At 31.2% G+C, this 21,732-nt stretch overlaps 2 protein-coding genes and 1 long non-coding RNA gene across 4 annotated transcripts; 2 read left to right on the top strand and 1 right to left on the bottom strand.

The window, feature by feature from the left end:
- Nucleotides 1-862: 862 nt before the first annotated feature.
- On the top strand, nucleotides 863-3,255 carry LOC116404057. Its single transcript, XR_004216984.1, has 2 exons — nucleotides 863-1,111; nucleotides 2,890-3,255. It is a non-coding gene; the product is annotated as an uncharacterized LOC116404057 (long non-coding RNA).
- Nucleotides 1,972-8,061, bottom strand: LOC101219488 (E3 ubiquitin-protein ligase RGLG2). Of its 2 annotated transcripts, none has more exons than XM_004142731.3 (12): nucleotides 7,696-8,061; nucleotides 6,764-7,026; nucleotides 6,360-6,444; nucleotides 6,128-6,268; nucleotides 5,935-6,051; nucleotides 5,753-5,850; nucleotides 4,785-4,864; nucleotides 4,575-4,680; nucleotides 4,268-4,395; nucleotides 3,762-3,969; nucleotides 2,527-2,583; nucleotides 1,972-2,412 (listed from the first exon to the last, which is right to left on the bottom strand). In XM_004142731.3, the coding sequence occupies exons 2-12, from the start codon at nucleotides 7,004-7,006 to the stop codon at nucleotides 2,332-2,334; spliced, it is 1,344 nt and encodes a 447-aa protein (XP_004142779.1). In that variant the 5' UTR covers nucleotides 7,007-7,026; nucleotides 7,696-8,061; the 3' UTR covers nucleotides 1,972-2,331. The 2 variants fall into 2 exon arrangements, with proteins under 2 accessions (XP_004142779.1, XP_011655385.1); XM_011657083.2 differs by lacking the exon at nucleotides 7,696-8,061 and adding an exon at nucleotides 7,156-7,313.
- Nucleotides 8,062-15,736: 7,675 nt separating this feature from the next.
- LOC101214804 (metalloendoproteinase 1) lies at nucleotides 15,737-16,624 on the top strand. The gene has a single exon (XM_004142795.3). It carries the CDS (start codon nucleotides 15,737-15,739, stop codon nucleotides 16,622-16,624), a length of 888 nt encoding a protein of 295 aa, XP_004142843.3.
- Nucleotides 16,625-21,732: the final 5,108 nt, after the last annotated feature.

The raw sequence follows: 21,732 nt of genomic DNA, 5'->3' as shown, positions 1-21,732 counted from the left end.
AATTCTTTATGTAATGCGAGAAAACTAAGTTATGCGATATAGCTATGTTTTCAACGCTATGTAAATAAAAACTTAAGAGTCCTTCGTGCTTTAGCTTTTCAACTATGTAATATTGATCATGACTATGTGATAACATGAGTTGTGCGAGATAGCCATACGAAAGGTTATAACATCTCACCGTATATATTAACATCCTAGACGAGATGGTCAAATATGATGAGAAATATTAAAGTCATGATTTTTATCACATGATTAAAAGAATCAAACATTTTATTATTGTTTAGCATTTAATAAGTCAACATAACCCCTCCATAAATAAAATAAAAAAAAGGTTATAAATTAATTTCTCAAAATTAATTTTCAATTGATTTCCTCCCAATATATATACTTTCCTCATTCTTTCATTGGGTACGCGCGCGAGAAATTTTCATAACCAATAAAAAATTATCTCTAAAACTTATTCTTTGAGTTTACCGAGCATTAGTAAGTGTTTATTTGAGTATTGAGATTTCAATTGATTTCTATGCAAAATCTATTGGAGAACAAAATATTGTTTTATCCTAGAAACCGATGGGGCTATAATTTTGTTTGCACAAAAGAGGAGAGCCGTAAATATTTTAAAGACAGTGATATGCGACTCAGCCATCTTCTAATCAATTTCTGTTTTTGAAGCTTTACGATCACTAGGCGTTTTGTCAACTTGGCAAGATAATCAATACGCGATTTGATCACATGAGGAACGGTACATTAAGCGAGTTAAAGGACAAAGTGCAACAACAGTTTTCCCCGTTCATTCTATGATGAACGTTAATGGCATACATAAGATGTCATCTCAAATTCTAACTTTGAGGGAAATCTTCCATTTAGGTTTTACTTCCAGATTAAACCTCCAACAACAAAAATTCATAACTCACTCAATACTTGACCAAATCGAGTGAAATTTGTGGCAAACTCTTTGTTTTTAAATTCTTTACAACTCATCTGAAGTTATGAAAACCTAAAAGCGATGGATTTTTCCAAAATTTCCTAAAAACAGAGACTGCTCCCAATTCTGATTCCTCTTCTTTGGTTCAAACAGGGAACTTCTCCAAATTCGTGTATAAAACCAGTGGTATGTCTTTCCCTTTAATTTTCATCACTTTCTCATCAGATTCAACTTAAGATTCCTTCATAAACTTTGTTATTAAATTGTAACATCTTTCTAACCTGATAAATTTCGACTTCTAACTCCTCTTCTATAGCTCAGAAGCATAAAAAAGATAGACTGGTATTGGAGGATCTAAGCTTTTGTTGTGTTTGCTAATTTTTCACAAATTGCTTCAGCTTCCCGAGCACCAATCCTCAAGGCAACTTAGAACCACCTTCTTCAAGCTATTTCCTCCATTTTCTCCAAAGAAATCAAATGAAAAAGAAAAAGATGTGAAAAAGAGTCAAATGAATGCCCTAAAGTTTCTGCTCTTTTTCTTCTCTTTTCTCCTTTCTTCCTTTCTCTTCTTTTTTATTTCCTCTTTTCTTTTCTTTTCTTTTAAACATCCATGCCTTGTGATTCTCCTTTCCTTTTATTTTTATTTTTCGGAAGAAAAATCAGAGTTTTCCTTTGAAACTTACTGATGTGATACTGAGTTAGCCATTAGTGCAAAGAGTGTACAATTCCAACTTAGATCAGAACTCTTCTTCCAAACCCACTTCCCCTTGAGATTGTCAAATCCTAGGTTAACATTTTGTCCTCTTAATCATGCAAATTGACAAAATATTTCAAAGAGAAAAAAAAAACTATAGTTATTGTTACATGTCAATTTTTAGTTCTATCTATAATGCTCTAAATTTCCAAATTTATTTGCATTATGTCTCACAGTCCATTTAAAGATTCAATTTCACCTCTATATAAAGAAAAACTTAGCATCCTAGACGAAAGAGGCACACTTCCAAATTGAAACCACAATTGAACACAGCCGAATTATAGAAAACAAATAACAAAATAGAAATTGCTCCCATTGTGTTAGCCTGTACACGTTTATACTAAAAGAAAACTTTGTACCCATAATTTTTAAAGCTTATTTGGATGGACGACTTCCTAAGGACTTAAAAAAATGCTCTAGAAAAACAAGTTTTTTAAACACTTAGAAGGTCAGAAGATCAGTAAGATGCAGATCAGTAAGATTGCATCGTGACGTCAAATTTGGAACTAGAGTTCTTCAAATTACTCAACTATGCAATTCAAGGGCCAACTCAGATGGTATATTTGAAGAACATAACCCAAACATCTATGGACAAATGGATTCAGACTGGACATATCAATTAAGGAATAAATTACAAAGAATTTTAGCGACTTCAGTAGAGCTTTATCCTGGTGTGAATGGTGCTCCTGCATATCGGACATGTCTGGAGATCTTGTCCACATTCACAACACGTCTGTAATGAAAAACAAGCACATGAACATTCAGTATTCAAAGCATTCAAACTTGGATTTGTTGATTCATGTTGTCTGTCCATAATAGTTAAAAGAAATTGCCATATAGATCTCACCTGGTGTCCACAGCCAAAAGCCATGTCCTTTGGATTGGTCAGGCAAATGGGGCAGACCTGTTCAAGATCAGTATAATGTTAGCCATTTCACAGCGGAAGGGTTTTTGTTGGCAACTTATCGACTGCTATTGTTGGACTTGCACATATTCAGAAGAAAATGAGAATGAAATTGCATTAAAATATCAAAAGAGAACTATTAAAAGTCATAACCATTCTAGAGTCTTCCCTCCAGTCAAGAGACTAAACCATGTTTAACCAATTGAGCTATCTTCGGGTTAACATTTGAGAGAGTTTTCTATTTTGTCTCTATGATATTGATAATTTTTCTAGTTTTCCTGATCTTAACAGTATCCTTAAATTCAGGGGATGAAGGGTCAGAGAAGGAATCAAGCGGTAGCACGACCACAGCTGATCGTGCTGAACTTGGTTGAGGAAACAAGTTCAGAAATCTAATGTGGGGAAGCCAGGCTACGGCTTTCATTAGTTGGATTGAATGATGGGTAGACAAACTTCATGCATAGTTTAACATCTAATTTAGATTTTTAGAAGCATGCCTACTAGATCACTCTGATGGAGTAGTTTGGCTCTCCATCTCAACTTTTCAAGATAAAGATTTTAATCAAGCTAGTTATTGTTGCTGTTTTTTTTTTATATAGGAGTTAATTTTGCTATTCTGTGGAACTATTGGTTGCAAAAAAACGAATGAATACATTCTAACGTCTCTCTTTACATGGGTGTTAGTTCTTTGTACAGTTTCGTCACCCTTCATAGACAACTGCTTTTTTCTTCATATACATATACACACACACTACTCTGAATCAAAAAATAAAATTAAAAAAATAATTGCCAGAAGGCCCAGAACACAAACACCTTTTACACGTTAACAATTATGCTATATCTAAACCACAAAATCTAGAAACTAAAAGGAGGAAAAAGAAATATACCCGATGATGGGAACTTATGCATATAAATGTCTTGAACATGATATTAAATAACATCACAAAAGTTTCTTGCAAAAACAAATATACTTAACACCAAAAACAGTAAATTGTTGCACAAGGCGAAGCAACAAGAATGCACAATTTGAATTGAAGTTGAAGTGCAATTAGTATTCTTTTCGCACTATTCACTTTTCACGAAAACGTCCTTTTCTTTCAAGCTAGAAATTACCCCCACTATGAAACAACTATTGCATTATAAGCTAACATGTCAGGCAAGATTAAAATTTAACCGACCTGATTGTCATAAGTTGAGCTTGCTACAGGAGGTGCGGTACTAGTAGGAGTAGGGTTTCTGTTTACAGAGAAAGAAGGCACACTTGGCTCATAACTGGAAGACCAGGTAGGCTTTGAATTACTAAAAGATTTTGAACTATTAAGAGAAGCTGCACCGTAGACTGGTGGAGGAAGTGCAACTCTCTGAGGAGATACACCCTTGCGACCACTGTTCCAGTAAACAAAAACGTTATTAATGGAAAAGAACGAGAAACATAAAGAACATTTCTGAGACCCATTTCTAAAACATTCATAAATAGGGTCAAAACTGTCTCCATCTAGTTTTATATCTGCTAAGGAAAGATAATTTGTAATTCTGTATTTATCACTTCTTTTCATTTCATTAAAATAAAATTCTCTTCTCATAAATTTGAGTCAAAATATTAGAAGATATCAAAAACCTATTGACGAAAAAATAGCTTCGGATGAGCCAAAAAAAAGAAAGAAAAGAGGAAGTAGGCCCTTACCCCAAAATATCAAGTTCTATTGTAGCTTTGTACTGGGAAGGAATCTCCATTAATGCTGCAAGAGCAAACTCGGTTTCTTTCCGAGACGTGGGTATATTCTTTGACATAATTTCTGTGAAATTTACAAACTAGACACACAGAGAGAGAAATGATAAAATGAAACAGAACCTTGATAAGAGAGGAAGACATATCTGCAATGTAAGCATCCATGAATACGAGTGTATGTATACATATATCATTTGCATATGTGGGCACACACAAATAGGTATATCTGTATGCTATGATGGATCCAAGTAATCGTACTAACCTGAAAATTATCAAATGCACGTGATGGGATATTGTCATCAAATTCTCTCATCATATCCCAGGGGCCATCTCCAACTCCAACTAAAACAATTGAGAGAGGGAACTTGCTGCAGTGAAATGAATGCATATATTATTATCATCAATCGAACACAAGTGAATAGAGCTATAGAGTAACTAGGGGAGCAGAGGAATGCAAGAACATCATTTTCACCTTGCTTCAACAATGGCATCAACAGTCTTCTGTTCCTGTGGACTAAGCCTCCCACGTTCTGTATCTACACTTCTAGTCACCTGAGCATATGGGAACACATTAAGAAGACATGAAGAAGCAAACAGATGATCTAATCCAATGGCTTAAACACAAGTCTAAGCAACAGTTAGACGAGGCAAGAGCATAGAGATTATTGGGTAACACTAGGATTCTTTTTCCCTTTTTCCTTGCATGTCTGCTAGAAAGACGGAAATCAAAGAACCGTTCCCTTGACATTCTACAAAGATGGGGTAGAGCTGGTCCAAAGGCTCGCATTAGCATGTTCACCACCAATGTAAGAAGAAAATTATGAAAGGCATCTATAATCTCAAACTCGTGAAGAGATAGGTAGTTCTATTTGGCTCACAGGCGAGCTTGTGTAAATTGACCTAAAAAATGTGGATTTAAAATGCAAGTTTGCTCAGTCTAAGGTATGGTTACTTAATCTTATAGGTTACACAGACTCAAGTTTAAGATATCCACCCTTTATGGTACACACTAGTTCACAAACGCACAAACCAGACACAGGGTTAACTTATTACGTGAAAGACTCAAGACATTTCCGACTTAAGCATAGTAGACTTCATAAGCAAAACATCCCAAGAATGTTGTCGTTCTATTAATTTTTATTATCATAGAGCTCTGTACATGCTGACAGGGACAACACCATATTCTTTTGGCTCTAGGGACGTCCCTCTACATTTCATTTTCCACCCTACATTTTCCTTATAGAAACTACAGAGTAGCAGCAGCCAGTAGTGATAGTAGTAGGAGTAGAAGAAGAAGAAGAAGAAGAGAAGAAGAAGAAGAAGAAGAAGAAGAAGAAGAAGAAGAAGAAGAGAAGAAGAAAAAAAGGTGCTCGTTTAACCCCTGCTGTCCTAATACCTAACCAGCATATCAGAAGCAGGGAATCGGACATTCAGACCTACCTGTCCATCTGCAATTATTAGCAAAACATGGTACTGGCCACCACTCTGCTCGACAATGGTCATGGCCATTTCAATAACAGGTGCAAATGAAGTTGGACCTATCACAAAACCCGGATTAAATTCCATATAAAAGAGAGAGGTCCTCAAATATAAGAAAGACGCGATAGATGTTCACAACAAACCTGCAAGTCGTAGATGTGGGGCAATTTCTTGATAACGATTTAATACTTCTTCAAATCCATTGCAAAACCTCTCCTCTTCTGGGAAGAAACTGAAGACGTCTTGATCATGAGTTGACGCTGCCAATTCAGAAAAGTGAACACCAAAGTTCTTTAATGATAAAAGAGCTTTGCAAAGAAAAGAAAAGATACCAACCATCTCCAAACCCAAAGCAGGGAATTAAGTTATCATCATCAAAAGCAGCTAATGTCTTTCCAATAATTGATATTGCCTGTTGATAAGGATTTGGCTGGTCTCCAATGTGATGTAGACTTCGTCTATTAAACGACCTTGCGCCTATTTGAAAATATAAAGGTCAAACTAGAATGTCCCACCGCAAATAATAGGTCATATTTTGCAATTTTGGGCACAAAAATTAATACTTCACCTGTCCACTCATTGCTCTTGGTGAAATCAATGCCAACAATAAGATTGGAAGACTCAAGGCCAGCACGCGCAAGAGCTTCTGTTACCTGAAAGGACAGAAGATTAGAGGTGGGCTCAGTACGATGACGCCTTTATTTCTAAAAATTAAACTTTTTTTTTTTATCAGTATCTCCTATTCAAGGAATACTTTTGAAATCTGAGCTCCAGAAGATGAAAAACAGGTTTCTCGAAACTTGTTTTTTATTCAGTTTTGAAATTTGGCTCGAAGTACAAAGCTAGTAAAGGAGAACAAAAAACCAAAAGCACAAAGCTTTCCCTTTCCCCCAAAAAATCCTATGCAAATCCATCATTCTCCATTCCATAGAGGTAAAATATGTATCAAACCCTAAACCATTTAGAAATTACCTCTTCTAAAGAATTGTAATTATCAGCAATCCGCGAGTATCTTCTATCCAACCTCCTGCCATTATCAACATTCCCATAGCACTCTTGAGACGATGTATAATACTGCTGAGAAGGATAGGATTGCTGAGGCACATAACTTGGCGTCTCATGTCCATATGACGATTGAGCATACCCACCACCACCCCACGAGGAAGAAGAAGTTGAACGATACGGCGAGGCCTCTTTTGAACTTTTGGCCCCCATCAAGCAGAATAAAGAAGTTTCTGCAAAAGAACCCAACAAAACCCTTCTCTATGAATATCAATGCAAAAATATAAAAAGAAATTGTATGCAAATTAAAAAATTCGATCTGCAATAAATTGTTACAAGTTACAGAAGAAGAAAAGGTATACATCTCCACTGCAGACGCGTGTAGGAATTGAAGGAAATGTCTGGGGAAAAATTGAATTGGAAAGAACGTATTCAAAAATCAAAACAAATGGCGGCACCTATGACTTGTTCACGCAAAACCGTGAAGCCAAGCCGACTCAAAAGATAGACTTATCTGTTAAGTTTCTTCAATACCAAAGTCTATAGTCTGCAGACAACTCAGCCATATCCCTTAGTTTACCAACAACGAAAACAGCCAAACATAGAAAGTAAATAAACACAAAATTCACTCACCACGAGCGCAGCACAACCTAAACAAAAGTAAAGAAACCCCCCAAAAAATCATTAGTGGGCTTGTCTAATTTTTCATCAAAATTGAGCTTTTCTCCCAGCATTGCAAATTTTCAATCACTTCAAGCCTATAAACATTAGATAATCGAACCCCAAATCCCAAATTCTAAATAGTTGCAAAAAAAAAAAAATGGAAAAAAAAAGAAAGATGCATTACAATAAACACCTTATGGGCGATTTCTCAGATTCGATACAAAACATAACAAGAATACCTCAGCAAGAAGGAGATGGAAATAGAAGCATCTTGAAAGAGAATAAAATGGTTGAAGGGGTTGAAGAGCTGGGTTTCAATGGCGGATTTGAAGCAAAACAGTGGAGTTTTGTGGGGGTTTCGGTTTAAGCGGAGCACATGATTGATTGTTGAATGTTGCGTCTAAAAATTAAAGAAAAATAAATAAAGAATTAGGCATTATTGAAGACATCCGACGGCTTTATAATAAAAAGTTGAGAAACTTTAGCGCAATTTTAGCTTCGTTGAAGTGGGTATTACCCCATTCAACATGCTTGCCACCATGAGATCTGCTGATTAGGACACTTTGGTCCTATCAAAGTCTTCCTTCCTTTGGAGATACCCTCCCAACAATATTTATCTTGACAGGGAATCTTAAAAGATTGATATCCAAATATCATTCTTAAATTGTTTTCTTTTTTCCAAAACCTTTTCATTCTTTAACTTAAATTTTCATATAAAAAGTGTATTTAAAAGTATAAATTAAATATTAAAAATGTGTTTAAAATTATTTTATAGTTATTAAAATCACTCAATCTTTTACTCAAAACACACGTGAGTCATTATTTATATCCGATACATTTTTTCTGTTTATAACATGTCGATCGTTTTATTTTGTGACAACAATGATGCAGTTGTAAAATTTATAGTTTAGATATTTTCTTTAAAGAAGAAAAACACTTCTCTTCCATTAAAGACTAATTCATTAAATTTTGAAAATAAGAGTTTGACTAATTTCGACCCATCACGAAATGTCACTTCATTTTTTAAATTAATGACGATGTTAGAAATCATTAAATTTGAGACTGATTTTAGGTTGATATGTGTTCCAAAATAAAATCGAAAACAATAATTTGTTGGATATTCTAATAATGTAAATTGTCTTCACCACAACCATGGGATTAATTAACAAGCTAAGTTCGGTTCGTAATTGGTACCCTCAAGTTTAGATAGTTCAAGGGTTTGATGATTCAAATATTACTAGATTTCAACAAATTGATCATCTCTTCACAACCTACAAGCAAGAGGTTGATTCAAGCCGGTCAACATAGATAAATCCAAGTTGATCAAAAAGTCGTATTTTGATTCAAGTCAACAACCCTCATGATTGTATTTTATGCATAATATGGAAGAAATCAAAGGATAATTTTTTTTTATATTACACGTCAATAAAATTAAGTTCATTTTCACAAATTAAATTTGATTGTCGAAGTCTCGTGTATATTTCTAATTAGTTAGAAAGGGTTGAAGTCAAATTTGAAAAAGGCATTTGACTTTCATATGACAACTATAGTAAATTTGTAATTTGGAAAAAACACCACTCACAAGATAAAAAAATGGCCAGATGAATGAGATTCTTATCACACAGGTGTTGCCACGTTCCCGAAACGACACGGAGCGGCCGATGTCCTTAAAATGGTTAGTTTTAAAACAAAACAGAAGTTGTCATCAATCTTTTTTACCGTGTGATTGAACACCAAAATAAAGTAAACAATTTTTGAGAACATACGGTCTGCGAAAACTAGAGATGAGTTCGGGAGTCATTTGTGTATGAAAAAGATATTAGCACCCCCACAACACCTGTTTAGAAAATGGTAGCCAAATTTTAAATCTTGAATTGAATTGAAAATATTCTTTAATTTCTTTATAAAAAAATCTTTAAAAAAAATCAATCTCTTGTTTTACTATTCATTACTCCAATATTTGAAGCAACGATCTCATCAAATAAGTGGAGAGCATTACATCAATTGGATTATATCGAAGAAAATTTTCTCACATCAAGAAAGTGAAAAATTATTACAATTTTCCGTCGTAATTTTAAAAACAAGATTCTTGTTTTAAAAAACGAAAAAGTGATACGTGTACCAAACACACCCATTTTTTAAAAAATTAATTTAAAAAAAAAAAACAGAAAACAAATTAGTTACCAAACATTCCCCTAAAATTTGGCTTGGCATTTAGGTCATCATTATGGATAATTTACAAATGAAGAAATTCGGGAGGAGAAAGCCGTGTCTATAGCTTAATTTTCAAAAACAAAAACAAAAATTAAGCATATATATATATATCTCAAGAATCGATTCAGATGTGATAATAAAAATATTGAGCAGAAACATTATGGATGGGTCAATTTTAAATTTATATCCATAAACTTTATAAACAAATATTAAAATTTGAATAGTCTACTTGAATTAGAGTATTTTTAAAAGAAAAATATACATATTATTTAAATATTTTCCAAATAATATTTTCTCTAATTGGTCATTTTCATTTATTTCAAATGTAATATTCAATGTCCTGAGAAAAAAAAAAGACAATAAAGATTAATTAGTGTAATGAACACTCAAGATCATGAATAGTCTTCAAAGACTTAATAAAATAAGACTAAACCCAATCAAAGGGAAAATAATATATATCATTTTATTTTATTGGGTAAATTACAAAAAAGAAGAAAAAAAATGCCTCCAAACCAGTTGCAATTACATGCTTAAACTATTTACGGTAAAAGTTGGATCCTTACATATTTTTTTCAAAGTGTTAAGTAAAATTAAACCGTTTGAATAAGAAGTTTGGGACTAATCACAAATTATCATGTTATTTACTAAATTTATGACAAAAAATCAAATAATTAAATTTGGGACTAAATAAAAGTTGACATGTGTCCCAAACTAAAAATGAAGACATAAATTGATCAATTTTAATGATGTCACATGTTTTCATTATGACCATTGGATCATATTAATTATTTTGGTTCAATTAAATATTGTTTTCTTAGGCTAAAGTTTAGTTTGTGCAAAAAAAAAAAAAAAAAAAAGCTTTCATTTAGTCCAAATGCTAAATAACTCAAATTCATGTGGTTGAACTCATTTATTTGATCCATGGACCAAATAAGTACAAGCTCACAAAGTCTACCAAATAACTTTATAAATATAAGAGTTTACCGAAAGTTTTTACTCTAGAAAGTTTGAGAAAATTCTCCTAAGAGCCAGAAGACTTCCTAACTCCTAAAATGAATTGCCCTCGAAGGTTGAAATTCCTTTAAAGATACAAGAACATCACATGTTTTGTTTTCTCAAATCAAGCGTAAGCATCTAATCGAAAGAGAATCGGATAATCAAATTCTAGAGATTGAACCACATCACATCAAATCAACATAAATATAACATCAATACAAGTTCTACTCTACGAATTAAATTTATCCAGAAATCTCGTATGAACATAGACCTTTAAACTTACATAATTATATTAATTGTAATATTTGTATAAGTTCGTGAGTTTAGTTTTATCATTGATGAGTCCAATTTCTACGATTATTGTAAGTTTAAGGTTCAATTTTTACAAACTAGGTGAAATTATAACTACCAACATGCTTGAGGAGTGAATTTTACAACTTATCAACTTTAAATGATAAAGTTATGTCAATTACTATTTTATAACTATGTTTGTTTTAACTTTAAAATAATAGATAAGATCATATTGATAAACAATAAGTTAATGAGAAAACAATTCTAAATATACATACATACTAGTATATAACCATATGAATGGGGAGAAACTTTTTGTTTCCAATTTTGTAATATTTTAGTTCATTTAGTCGCTTTTCTATTTTGGTTTTATTGTAATTTATATTTTAACTTTATTTTTAAATTTGAAATTACTTATTAATAATTACTAAACTTATTGTTTTATCTTTCAATTTTGTAAATTTCATTTTTAGGGTTCACACAATTTAATTATTAGTGACAATTTTAAATCTACCTACAATTTGTCATTACCTAAATTACCTACAATTTGTTGCAATTTTCTTTTAATTTAGTTTTTTTTCTTTCTTTTATCATTTACGTTTTATTAATAAAAATGATTTCTAATTATTAATTATCCTATTATCGTTAAATATAATCAAATGGGGAGAAAGTATAATATCAAATGTTTTTATCTATTTATTTTTAAAAAGAAAACCACTATAGAATTTATGATTTTATCTTCCATTACAATTGGAACTTTAGTAATTTTGCAATATATTTTCTAAAATTTGTTTCCTCTTGATCTTTTTTTTACACAACCTGTTGCTTTCAAAATTTATTTTTTAATTTAAAGAAGGATAGATAAGATTTTCATATAGAACTCATTAAAATCTTAGGTTTTAAATACAAAACAAAAATCTTTAACATTCTCATATTTCCCCTTTTTCTTTTTATGTTTAGAATTATTTTCAATGTTTATTAATTCGTAGTAAAAATTTATTACTTTTATAATAGGAAAACTAAAACTAATTAAAATTCTCACTCCTGCAACTAATTACTATATATATAATAAAAGCAATTGTGTTTTATTTATTTTTCCTTATGTTGAGGTTATGTTTATTTTTTTTTTCCTCATTGTATTTTTTCTTCTATATTCAATGATATAGAAACAAATCTTTAATAATTAATCTACCTTTCTTATATCCATTCTATTATTTTAGCATTTTCTTTTTACTTCTTTTATTATCTTTGCCTAAATTTTCAAAGAGAATCTAAAATAATAATAATAATAATAATTGAGAGATGAATGTGACAAATGATGACAGTAGAAAAAAAGTTTGAAATATCATGTATCACATGCATGTGTTAAGTACTAGTATATATTTGCTAGTTAGTTCCTAATATTTTATTTAATTGGTTTTTCAATTTTGTTTTATTATTTGAAAAGTTTACATTTTCAATTATATTGTCACACACTCATGGGTGAAATGTTAAAGTTGGCTTTATCATAAGCTTTTATTATATGGTTTTTGGTGTTTCCAAAAATCTGTGTATAAAAAGTTTATGTATGTCAAAATTAAAGAAGAAGAGTAAAAAATTCTACCAACTATTTAAAATGTTTCTCCAAACATACTCTTAACACTTTACATTTTAAGTTTGAATTTCTTTTGAAAATTATCTATATAATAATTCATTTTTTACGATCTAACATTGAATAATGGACAGAGTTTCCGCCAACGGGAGGATCACATGCAACTGATTTCTTCAGTACAACAGTTTCCAAAGTATCACCATCAGCATTGACTACCACGATCTCAATATCAGTAACATCTCTTGAAACCAAATAGGAAGCATCCACATACACCCCACAAACACGTTCAGGAATCCCAAACACAACAGAAATATAAAGTTGAATGTTTTTAAATTGCTAATGATACAATATTCTTGAAATCTAAAAATATAAAGTGCTATTAAAAATAAAATAAAGAAATAATACATAAAACTAAAAAACATTGCAAGTTCATCTACACATTTGCAATTTTCGAGTCAGCCGAATGGATGGCCCAAAACTTGGGGAAAATGCAGAATTACCAGTGTTTTTGAAAAAAATTGTCGAATAACTCATTGGTTGACATCAAATTTAAATAAAATTACCAAAATACATTTGTACACACAAAAAAAGTAGTCTCACTATAGCCCGTCTAACTTGCTTTCACCCTTCTTGCTCATCTCTCTCAATCTCGAAGGGTTGGGTGTTGCTCTTGCTAGATCTCTCAATCTAGTAGAGTTAATGTCGCACCTCTCTAAGCCTAGTTTGGTTGGTGTTGCTTTCATCCATCTCCGATTGGGTCTCTAGTATGAAAAACGGTTGGTGTTGCTTTCATCCATCTCCGGTTGGGTCTCTAGTATGAAAAACCTAAACTTTGAAATTAGAAGCTTAATTGGTGAACTCCTAATATTAAATTCTAAAACCTCCGTCAAATTGACAACAATGTTGGTTTTTTGGTCCTCACTCTCAAATTAATTAATTAATATTCCGATGATAACAAACTTGAATAATTAATTAAGTAATTAATGTCTTGATGATAACAAACTTAAATTTATTTCTTAATAATTTTAGTGTTTCGAAGTGTCTATCATGTAGAGCTCGAAACAACAAATTCAAAGCAATATGGATTATAAACAGAAAAATATCAAGCCCGTAAAAACATAATTATCTAAATCGACCCAATCAAAGAGTTACATTTGGAGCTGAAGTGTGATACTTGATTAAATTTGGTTGGTTTTAAAAGTATTTTTTTGGAATTTAATTGGTTTTATTAAAAAAATGAATTGAAAAAGAAAATATAAATCTAATATTATTTTATGTTTGTGTCTCGATGCTAGTTTTTTTTTACTAAATTAATTTTGATTTCAAAATCTTCTGATCTCTCTAATTAGCTTATCAATGATAAACTCGTATTCTAGTCCATCAGTGATAGACTCTATCTTTTATCAATTTTATGAGTGTAACATTAGAATGATAACTGTACATTATTTTTTTAAAAATAAATTCATAATTATGATTAATCAATGTTACAAGTGTAACAATACCTCTAGTTTGCAAGCTTGAAGCAGGGCTACAAAAACAAATAAAAAAATTGATTGATGAGAAGGAAAGTAACTGATCAAAATGTAGTTATTGTCGTCATGCTGGTCACAATAGTAGAAATTGCACACTTCCACTATTTTTCAATGATGTGACATGTTGTTGTTGATAAGAATTATTTTGCTAAAAGAGTGACTTTATTAAGTAATAATGTAAAGCAATGGAGTTTAAATTTTAAGAGATAGTTTCTATCAACACTAAGTAACATCACATAAAAAAACTACACATTAAACTAAAACATCTACTAACAATTCAACACAAACAAGTTAAACATTCTTCAAGTTGATAGAAACGTATCACTAATAGACCTTAAACAATAACATATAAAAAATGTACATTAAATTAAAGTATCTACTAACATTTCTAATGCAAACAAAATTAAACATCCTTCAAGTCTATCGGTGATAGAAACATATCACTAATACACCCTAAGCAACATCCCACAAAAAGTGCACATTAAACTAAAGCTTCTACTAACTTTGCAAGTCAAACAAGCTAAACATCTCCTAAATCTCTATCAGGGATTGAAACATATCACCAATAGACCCTATGCAACAACTGATAAAAGATGCACATTAAACTAAAACATCTAATAACAATTCAACACATATCACAGTGATAAACAATGTGGACGATGAAACGAATGTATTAGAAGACCAAATAAAAGTGGAAGATGGAAGGAAAACGTAAAGCGACGGAAGCGTGAATGCATCAAAATTGGGAGAAGAAGAAATCGTAGAAAGTCTATTTTAAAATCGGAATACGAAGTGGTGGAAGAGTGAAATGGATCTTCTTCTCCTCGTTCTAGGGACATTTTGGTCTTTTATCTTGAGTTGTATTTATTAAGATTTGCCATATTTGCAATTTTTTTAAACTTTTACTATATCGTTGATTAATTTAGATAAAAATGTTATATCCTCCCGTCTTTTTTTTTATACTCTCAATCTAACCTATGAATATTTTTTTTTAGTACTTATTCATATAGGAAATTCAAAATGCAGATAATTTAATCTAACAAAACTGGTTTTCGTATAGGAAAGTAACTTCGCATTTATATGTGAAAACATTAAAATAAAAATTGCTGGATATATTATCTATACTTCCATTAACAAATTCAAAATATGGTTAATTTTACTTAATATAGCACAATTTGGCTAAATAAGTAAACAAAATCTCAATAAATTATTGATGATCTCATATAAAAAAAAAAAAAACGTATTTTATCAATCTTAATTTATAAGTTCATGGTGAAAAAAAATGGTAGAATATTTATTTAATTTACACATATCTTAATTATCTATAACCCACTATTATTATATTTTTCATTAAATAAGAGATTTTATTTCTCTTTTACAAGAATATCGCTCAACTAAATTTAACCGAAAAGTTAAGTTTTTGTTTCAAAAAAGGTATGGTTTTTTTCTCCAAAAAAGGAAGAAAAAACAAAGAAAATAAACGTAATTTATTTATCCCACAAAAAGGAAAGAGTAGGTTTTACCGAATTCCAATTTCCATGCAATGCTCAATATAATTTTGTTCCTTTTCTTCTTCATGCAGAAGTTCTCTATAAAAAAAAAACCCTAAAGTTCTTTTCCTTCCACATCAATACAATTTCTAAATTTTTCTTAGCAATGGCGTTCAAGTCTCTCCAACTTCTCTTCCTTGTTCTTGTCACCATTGCATCTCACGTAAGCTCCAAACACAACCCAATTCTATCTCCTCAACGTCTCTATGGATGTCGTAAAGGCGACAACGTAGAAGGAATCCATAGCATTAAAAAATACCTTCAACGTTATGGTTACTTATCACACAACACAAGTATTGATTCCCATATTATTGAACTCAATAGCAACAAGTTCGACGACTCCTTAGAATCTGCCATTAAATTATACCAAAAATGGTCTCACCTCAACGTAAGTGGGATTCTAGACCAAGAAACATTAGATCAAATGTTCAAACCACGATGTGGAGTACGAGATGTCTTCAAATTTAACTCAAATAAGAATCTTGAGGATGATCTTGAAATGTCATCCCATTATACTTTATTCCCCGGCAACCTAAAATGGCCAGATTACAAACGCCATCTAACCTACGTATTTACCAACAATTTTCCAATTGACTTTATGCCATCAGTGACTGAGGCTATGGCTCGATGGGCAGCCCAATCACTATTCACATTCTCAGAAGCTTCGGATGCCCAAAGTGCTGACATTAATATCAGCTTTCAGATAAAGGATCATGCAGATGGATTGCCTTTTGATGGACCTGGAGGAGTTGTGGGTCATGCTTTTGCACCAACTGATGGGAGATTGCACTTAGATGGCGACGATACTTGGTCGGCAGGAATGGAAGTTCAGAAGGTTAATGTGATGAATGCGGCACTTCATGAGCTTGGACATATTCTTGGTCTTGCCCATAGCACCCTTCCACAAGCTGTCATGTGGCCCTATATTGATTCCAATGCTTTAAAGAACTTGAATGATGATGATATTGCCGGACTTCATGCTTTGTACCCTTGAAAACACTCGTCGTTACTTAGAGACACATCTTGGACTGTGTTCCAATATCGACAACTCTCTGAAGAGATTTCTTTTTTCTAAAAAATTATATTTTCTTTTAATATTTTGTTTCCTTTGTTAATGAAGTTTGGATTGTAATTGAGTATTACTTTATTTTATGCAATTTTAGAACTTTTAGAATGAAAGATTTAGAGAAAAGAACTAAATATACTATTAAATTTGACTAATGTTCTAAATTAAGATTTATTTATTTTATTAGGTTTTTCTATATTTTTTTTAGACAATTATAACTTTATCTTAATTATTTAATTATATAGAATTTTTAAAATTAAAATTAAATTATTTTTTTATTTACATTAATCTACTATTTTTAAAAATTTTCCTAATTACTTAAATATAACTTTCTTATGTTATTAAGTAATGTATAACTTGATTATGAAAATTATTTGGAAATAGTTTATTAATTAAATATAAAATGAAATCTATTCTAATATGGAATAATTTAATAATTTAATAATATAACTTTATATCATTAAAGGTTAAGAATACCTATTTGAAAAAATGATTAATTAAAAAATTAAGAAAAGAAAACATAAAGTCCACTTTTCTCTTCTTCTCCACGATATTCCCATCTCACATTTTCCATCTGCACAAAAAACTATCCTAAAACCACGGTAGCCATGGCCACGACGACTGATGTGACCTTCGACGACGATCGACGTCTGACGATGACCCACGAAGCGAATAGATTAGCTACAATCGAATAGCTCCACTTGAACGGCTCCACTCGAACGTCTGACGATGACCTACTTCAACGAGGCTCGTGAGCAGTGGCCATGGCTTTCCTGTTTTTGATTTTGAGACATTGCTCCATCAACAATCTACTTGAAGAATTCGAGTACGATTCCACACATCCTATCAATTTGGGGATTGGATTCAAGGAGGATGAAATCCCTAATTTTATTGGATCCTTCTATTCCAAGACGAAAGCTATGGTGAGCTACTGATTTTCATTGCTTCATTGTTGTTTTGTTGTTTCCCCCCTTTTGTTTAATTTTTATTTTCAAATACTTGAAGTTGTATGTTTTTAGTTGCATTGTGGAAATTTGAGTTTAGATCTGTAAGACCAGAGTGAATGGTTTTGTTTAGCAATTGAAATCAGTCATTGTTTTGATTGATATTTGGGATTATTGTAAAAAGAATCACAATTATTTGCTCGGCGTGGAGTAATTTCCCATGGTCGATACATGTAGAGGAATACGAGCAATTCCCATTTCATGATCAATGGGAGCTTCTCGTTTTTATCTCAGATTGATAAACTACCCTTCAAACTTTAATCAATCAATAAAGCAAATGTGATCCCGTGCCGCCTCATCTTTCTTTTATTTATAGTTTTATCTTCTCAATGATTATACAATTTTCCCTATTCAGCTCGTTTAAAATCAACCACTTTTGCTGATTTTTCTATTAGGAAAATAGACGCAAAGAAGTTTCATGGGGTTCTATAACTTTGATTAATATTTTTGAATTCCTTGGCTTTTGGGTGTAGATTTTGATTTTTCTATTTATTTTTTCCAATCCTCAAACAAGTAAGACGAATTTGAGCTTCGAAAATGGTTGCTGCCCGCTTTGGACAGTGGAATTTTCTTTTAAACCATCCTGGGAGAAAGATTGCATATGGTAACCACGAAAGAGAGATTGAAAAAGAGACGAACACAATTTAAAAAGTAGGTAGATCGAATAAGAAGGGGCCGCCGACGTTTTTTGGGATTATAGTCGATGGTGGCGGTGCACGGTGGCTCGACAGTGACGATGTACAGTCTGCCAAATGGAGACATCACTTGGTTGTTATTCATATTTGTGAAGATTTAGGTATTGGTTTGTTTTGACAATGCTACATTGCATGCAGAGCAATTGCTTGACTTAATTTCTGAATGAGTGATAATTCTTGGGTGGTCTGATTTTTTCATTTCAATTGTCCTCTTTAGAAGATGGTCTAAAGTTCAGCGAAAGTTTTCCTGTAATGAAAACATGAGTTGCCAGTACAGCCTCTGACCGAGGTGTAAGTTGTTTGTTGTTTATTTGTGTGCTGGAAACACAGTATAACTATGTTGGTGTTTTTTTTATTAGTTGAGTAATTGAATATGTATGTTTCAGAACGAAATTAGGGGTTCAAATTCAGGGGAAACCTTTGCCCAGAAATTGATTAAGAGACTAGCTAAGCGGAGAGGAATGGTTATGATGTTAGAATTTGATCCGATTGGTCCACTCGGGTAGGTCAAGCTACGAACTTCACCATTTTAGCAAGTTGGTTTGGATTTTGCCTAACTTTACTTTGGAAATTATCATCCAGCAATTAGGTCTCACTTGCCAAATATTATTTCAATCAACTACCTGCAACTAGTATCACATGACTATTGGAGGTTGGTAACAAGTATGTTATTATTATTAGTATTCTCTGGACATCTTATCTTCTTTTATATATATATATTAGACTTTTATTATGTTGTTTTAAACTTTTATTTGGTGTCTTCATAAATTAGTTTTGAATTTAATTAAATTGTTTCCTAATATTTCAATTAATTATGGTATATTGTACTACTAGAATATCATCATTTTACTAACGGCATATATTACATATACTCATCATAAAGTTGCATCATCCATGTTTCTGTAAACAATTTATCGTAAACCTTTAGTTCTACCATATACACTTTATATTATTTTACATATACTCCAGAATCAGAGACACCTTTTTCTCCAAATTAACACATACATTTGAAACAACTTTCATTGTTTTCAATTCTCCGTAACTTAGAAAAGCTCGTTATTCTCTCAAAACTCTCCATTTTTGTTTTATCTTCTTCTTGAGAGAGATTTTATATTGTGATGATTAGTTTGTTAAAGTGTAATTAAGTTACCACTCGAGATAGTTTTTCTCATATTGTTCCTCATCTTAATTCCTAAAAAAACATTTGTTTGTGAGTCTTTGATCTTGATCCATGGAAACGATTGAGTTTGCTTTCGTGAAACTTGTAAAAATAGTGGTGTATTAGTAGTTGGTCTCTAATCCATGGAAAAATCAGTTGAAAGTTTTAATGTTATGCCAAACCACTGTAAAATTACTAGTGTCAATTCCTATTTAGTTTTACAATTAATTTGTTGATATAGTTCATTGCATAAAATTAATTGTTACAATTTGTGCTTGAATTTGTTTGTCACTTTATAAGGCATTTTGATCGTGTGAATGCATTTGTATAAAATTCTTATCTAATTTATACATCTTAGAAAAAAAATTATTAATTTGCTTAATCGGTTCTTCTTGATAAAATGTTTTCATTTATTTGTAAAAATCATATTCACCCCATCTAGAATTGCTATATCAGTCCAACAAACAACTCAAGAGAATGTATTAGATTTCAATTACTCCTTTGATCGAATACCAAAAGATAAAGAGAATTAATTTCTCACTTCAAGTTCGAAAACTCCACAAGCAAGATGATCAAACTTACTTAATGTTCTTGGCATACTACCCTGAATCAAGAATTGCGAAATGATGGCCGCGATGAGACCTTGTCATTTACCAGAAAATTTTCATTGATAGAAAATCCTAAATTTCAAAAACATCAAATCTAATGTGTTAGTATTTTGTTTTCCTACTTTAAAAAATATGGTATGTTTTTGCAAAAATAAAACAAATTACTCAGTTAAATTGATTTTATTGATGTACTCCTACCAATAATATAATTAATGACTAACAACCTTTGGAAACTGGATCTAAATTTTGCTACATGTGTTGAATATATATAATTAAATTTACCTTTACCTTCTAACTTTAATTTTTGTGTCAATCATTGATTTAAATATGATATATAATTAAATTTAGGTTTAAACCCTATTTTAGTCATAAAGATTATATGTTACTATTTTGGTTTATAAACTTTTAAGAATATATGTTTTAGCCTTGAACTTTGCCATTAAGATTTTGTTAACCTTTTCGAGTGAATGATATTATGACTTCTATATTTAGATGACTAGACTCTAGATCTATCATATTAATCAATTTGATTCATCGTGAGAATATTTATATGCAATTTCTTCAAGTTTGTTTTGTATATGAGTTGTTTTTATTTTATTTCATTTTTTCAGACTAGAACAACATATAAGAATCAAAATAATAAAATTTATGATATGTTTTTACATTATGTTATGTGTGAAGGCATGAGTTTGATGAAAGAAATAAAGAGGAATCATGATTAGGTTAATGGGAATTTGCCATTTTATGTGGCCATCACACAAACTTCGAGGAAGATAGAATATAAAATTGCCAAAGATTTTCCGAATACTTCCATTTTCTAGAGGGATCTACGTATGGCGTCAGCAGATCTAAACCTTATTAACCTTATTATCATTTGTCACTGCCCAAATGCAATTTCAAGATATTAATACCTAATTGTCCATTATCTCAACAAAATTTGTTTCTCCAAAAATTGATGCATTCATTTTTTCTTTTTAAATTTAATTCTTTTTAATTTTAGACCTTATATGCACATGCCTACACGAAAAATAATTTGAATTTTGAAACATATAAAATGGATTTAATTAGGTATATTAAATTTATAGTGAGAAACCTTCAAATTAGATGTTGTTTTCTGTGTACAGATTTAAGATATATGGGAAATTAATTTGTTTTCCTAAAAAAAGGAAAATTAAATTTGTTAATTCAGAAAAATCGTTCAATTTTTCAAATTGTTTTATTTTATTCGAACCTCTAAATAATAACATGTTTTTTTTATTTGTAGTATCCCACTTCACATTGAAAGAGTTATCTCATTTTTGTCATATTCAGTTGATCATTTCAACAACTATCTAAGAGTTTTGTTAGATTCAAGTAATTAAAATAAGTTTGTCGTTGTATCTTACTGATGCAATTTTTATAGTCTCTTTGCAATTCGTAAAGAGAATAATTGTTCTTGAGATAATACTTATCAAAGTGTATTTCGATTATTAGACGTCTTTCCAATATTTTGAGATTTTTAGTTATTTTAATGATAAACCCTCCTTGTACAATTATTTGGATTATTGTTTTTAAAATTCTTTTTTGTTTA

This window comes from Cucumis sativus, chromosome 5 (assembly GCF_000004075.3).
Source record: "Cucumis sativus cultivar 9930 chromosome 5, Cucumber_9930_V3, whole genome shotgun sequence".
Lineage (NCBI taxonomy): Eukaryota > Viridiplantae > Streptophyta > Magnoliopsida > Cucurbitales > Cucurbitaceae > Cucumis > Cucumis sativus.
This window is presented reverse-complemented; position numbering and strand designations above follow the sequence as displayed.

Bases quoted from the DNA above. Each gene is read 5' to 3' on its own strand.
- LOC101214804 (XM_004142795.3), top strand. From the start codon at position 15,737: ATGGCGTTCAAGTCTCTCCAACTTCTCTTCCTTGTTCTTGTCACCATT.
- LOC101219488 (XM_004142731.3), bottom strand. From the start codon at position 7,006: ATGGGGGCCAAAAGTTCAAAAGAGGCCTCGCCGTATCGTTCAACTTCT. The intron at 5,851-5,934 runs GTTTGTTGTGAA...GTTTTGTGATAG, and splicing joins CCCACATCTACGACTTGCAG to GTCCAACTTCATTTGCACCT. The intron at 3,970-4,267 runs GTAAGGGCCTAC...TTACTGGAACAG, and splicing joins ATAGAACTTGATATTTTGGG to TGGTCGCAAGGGTGTATCTC.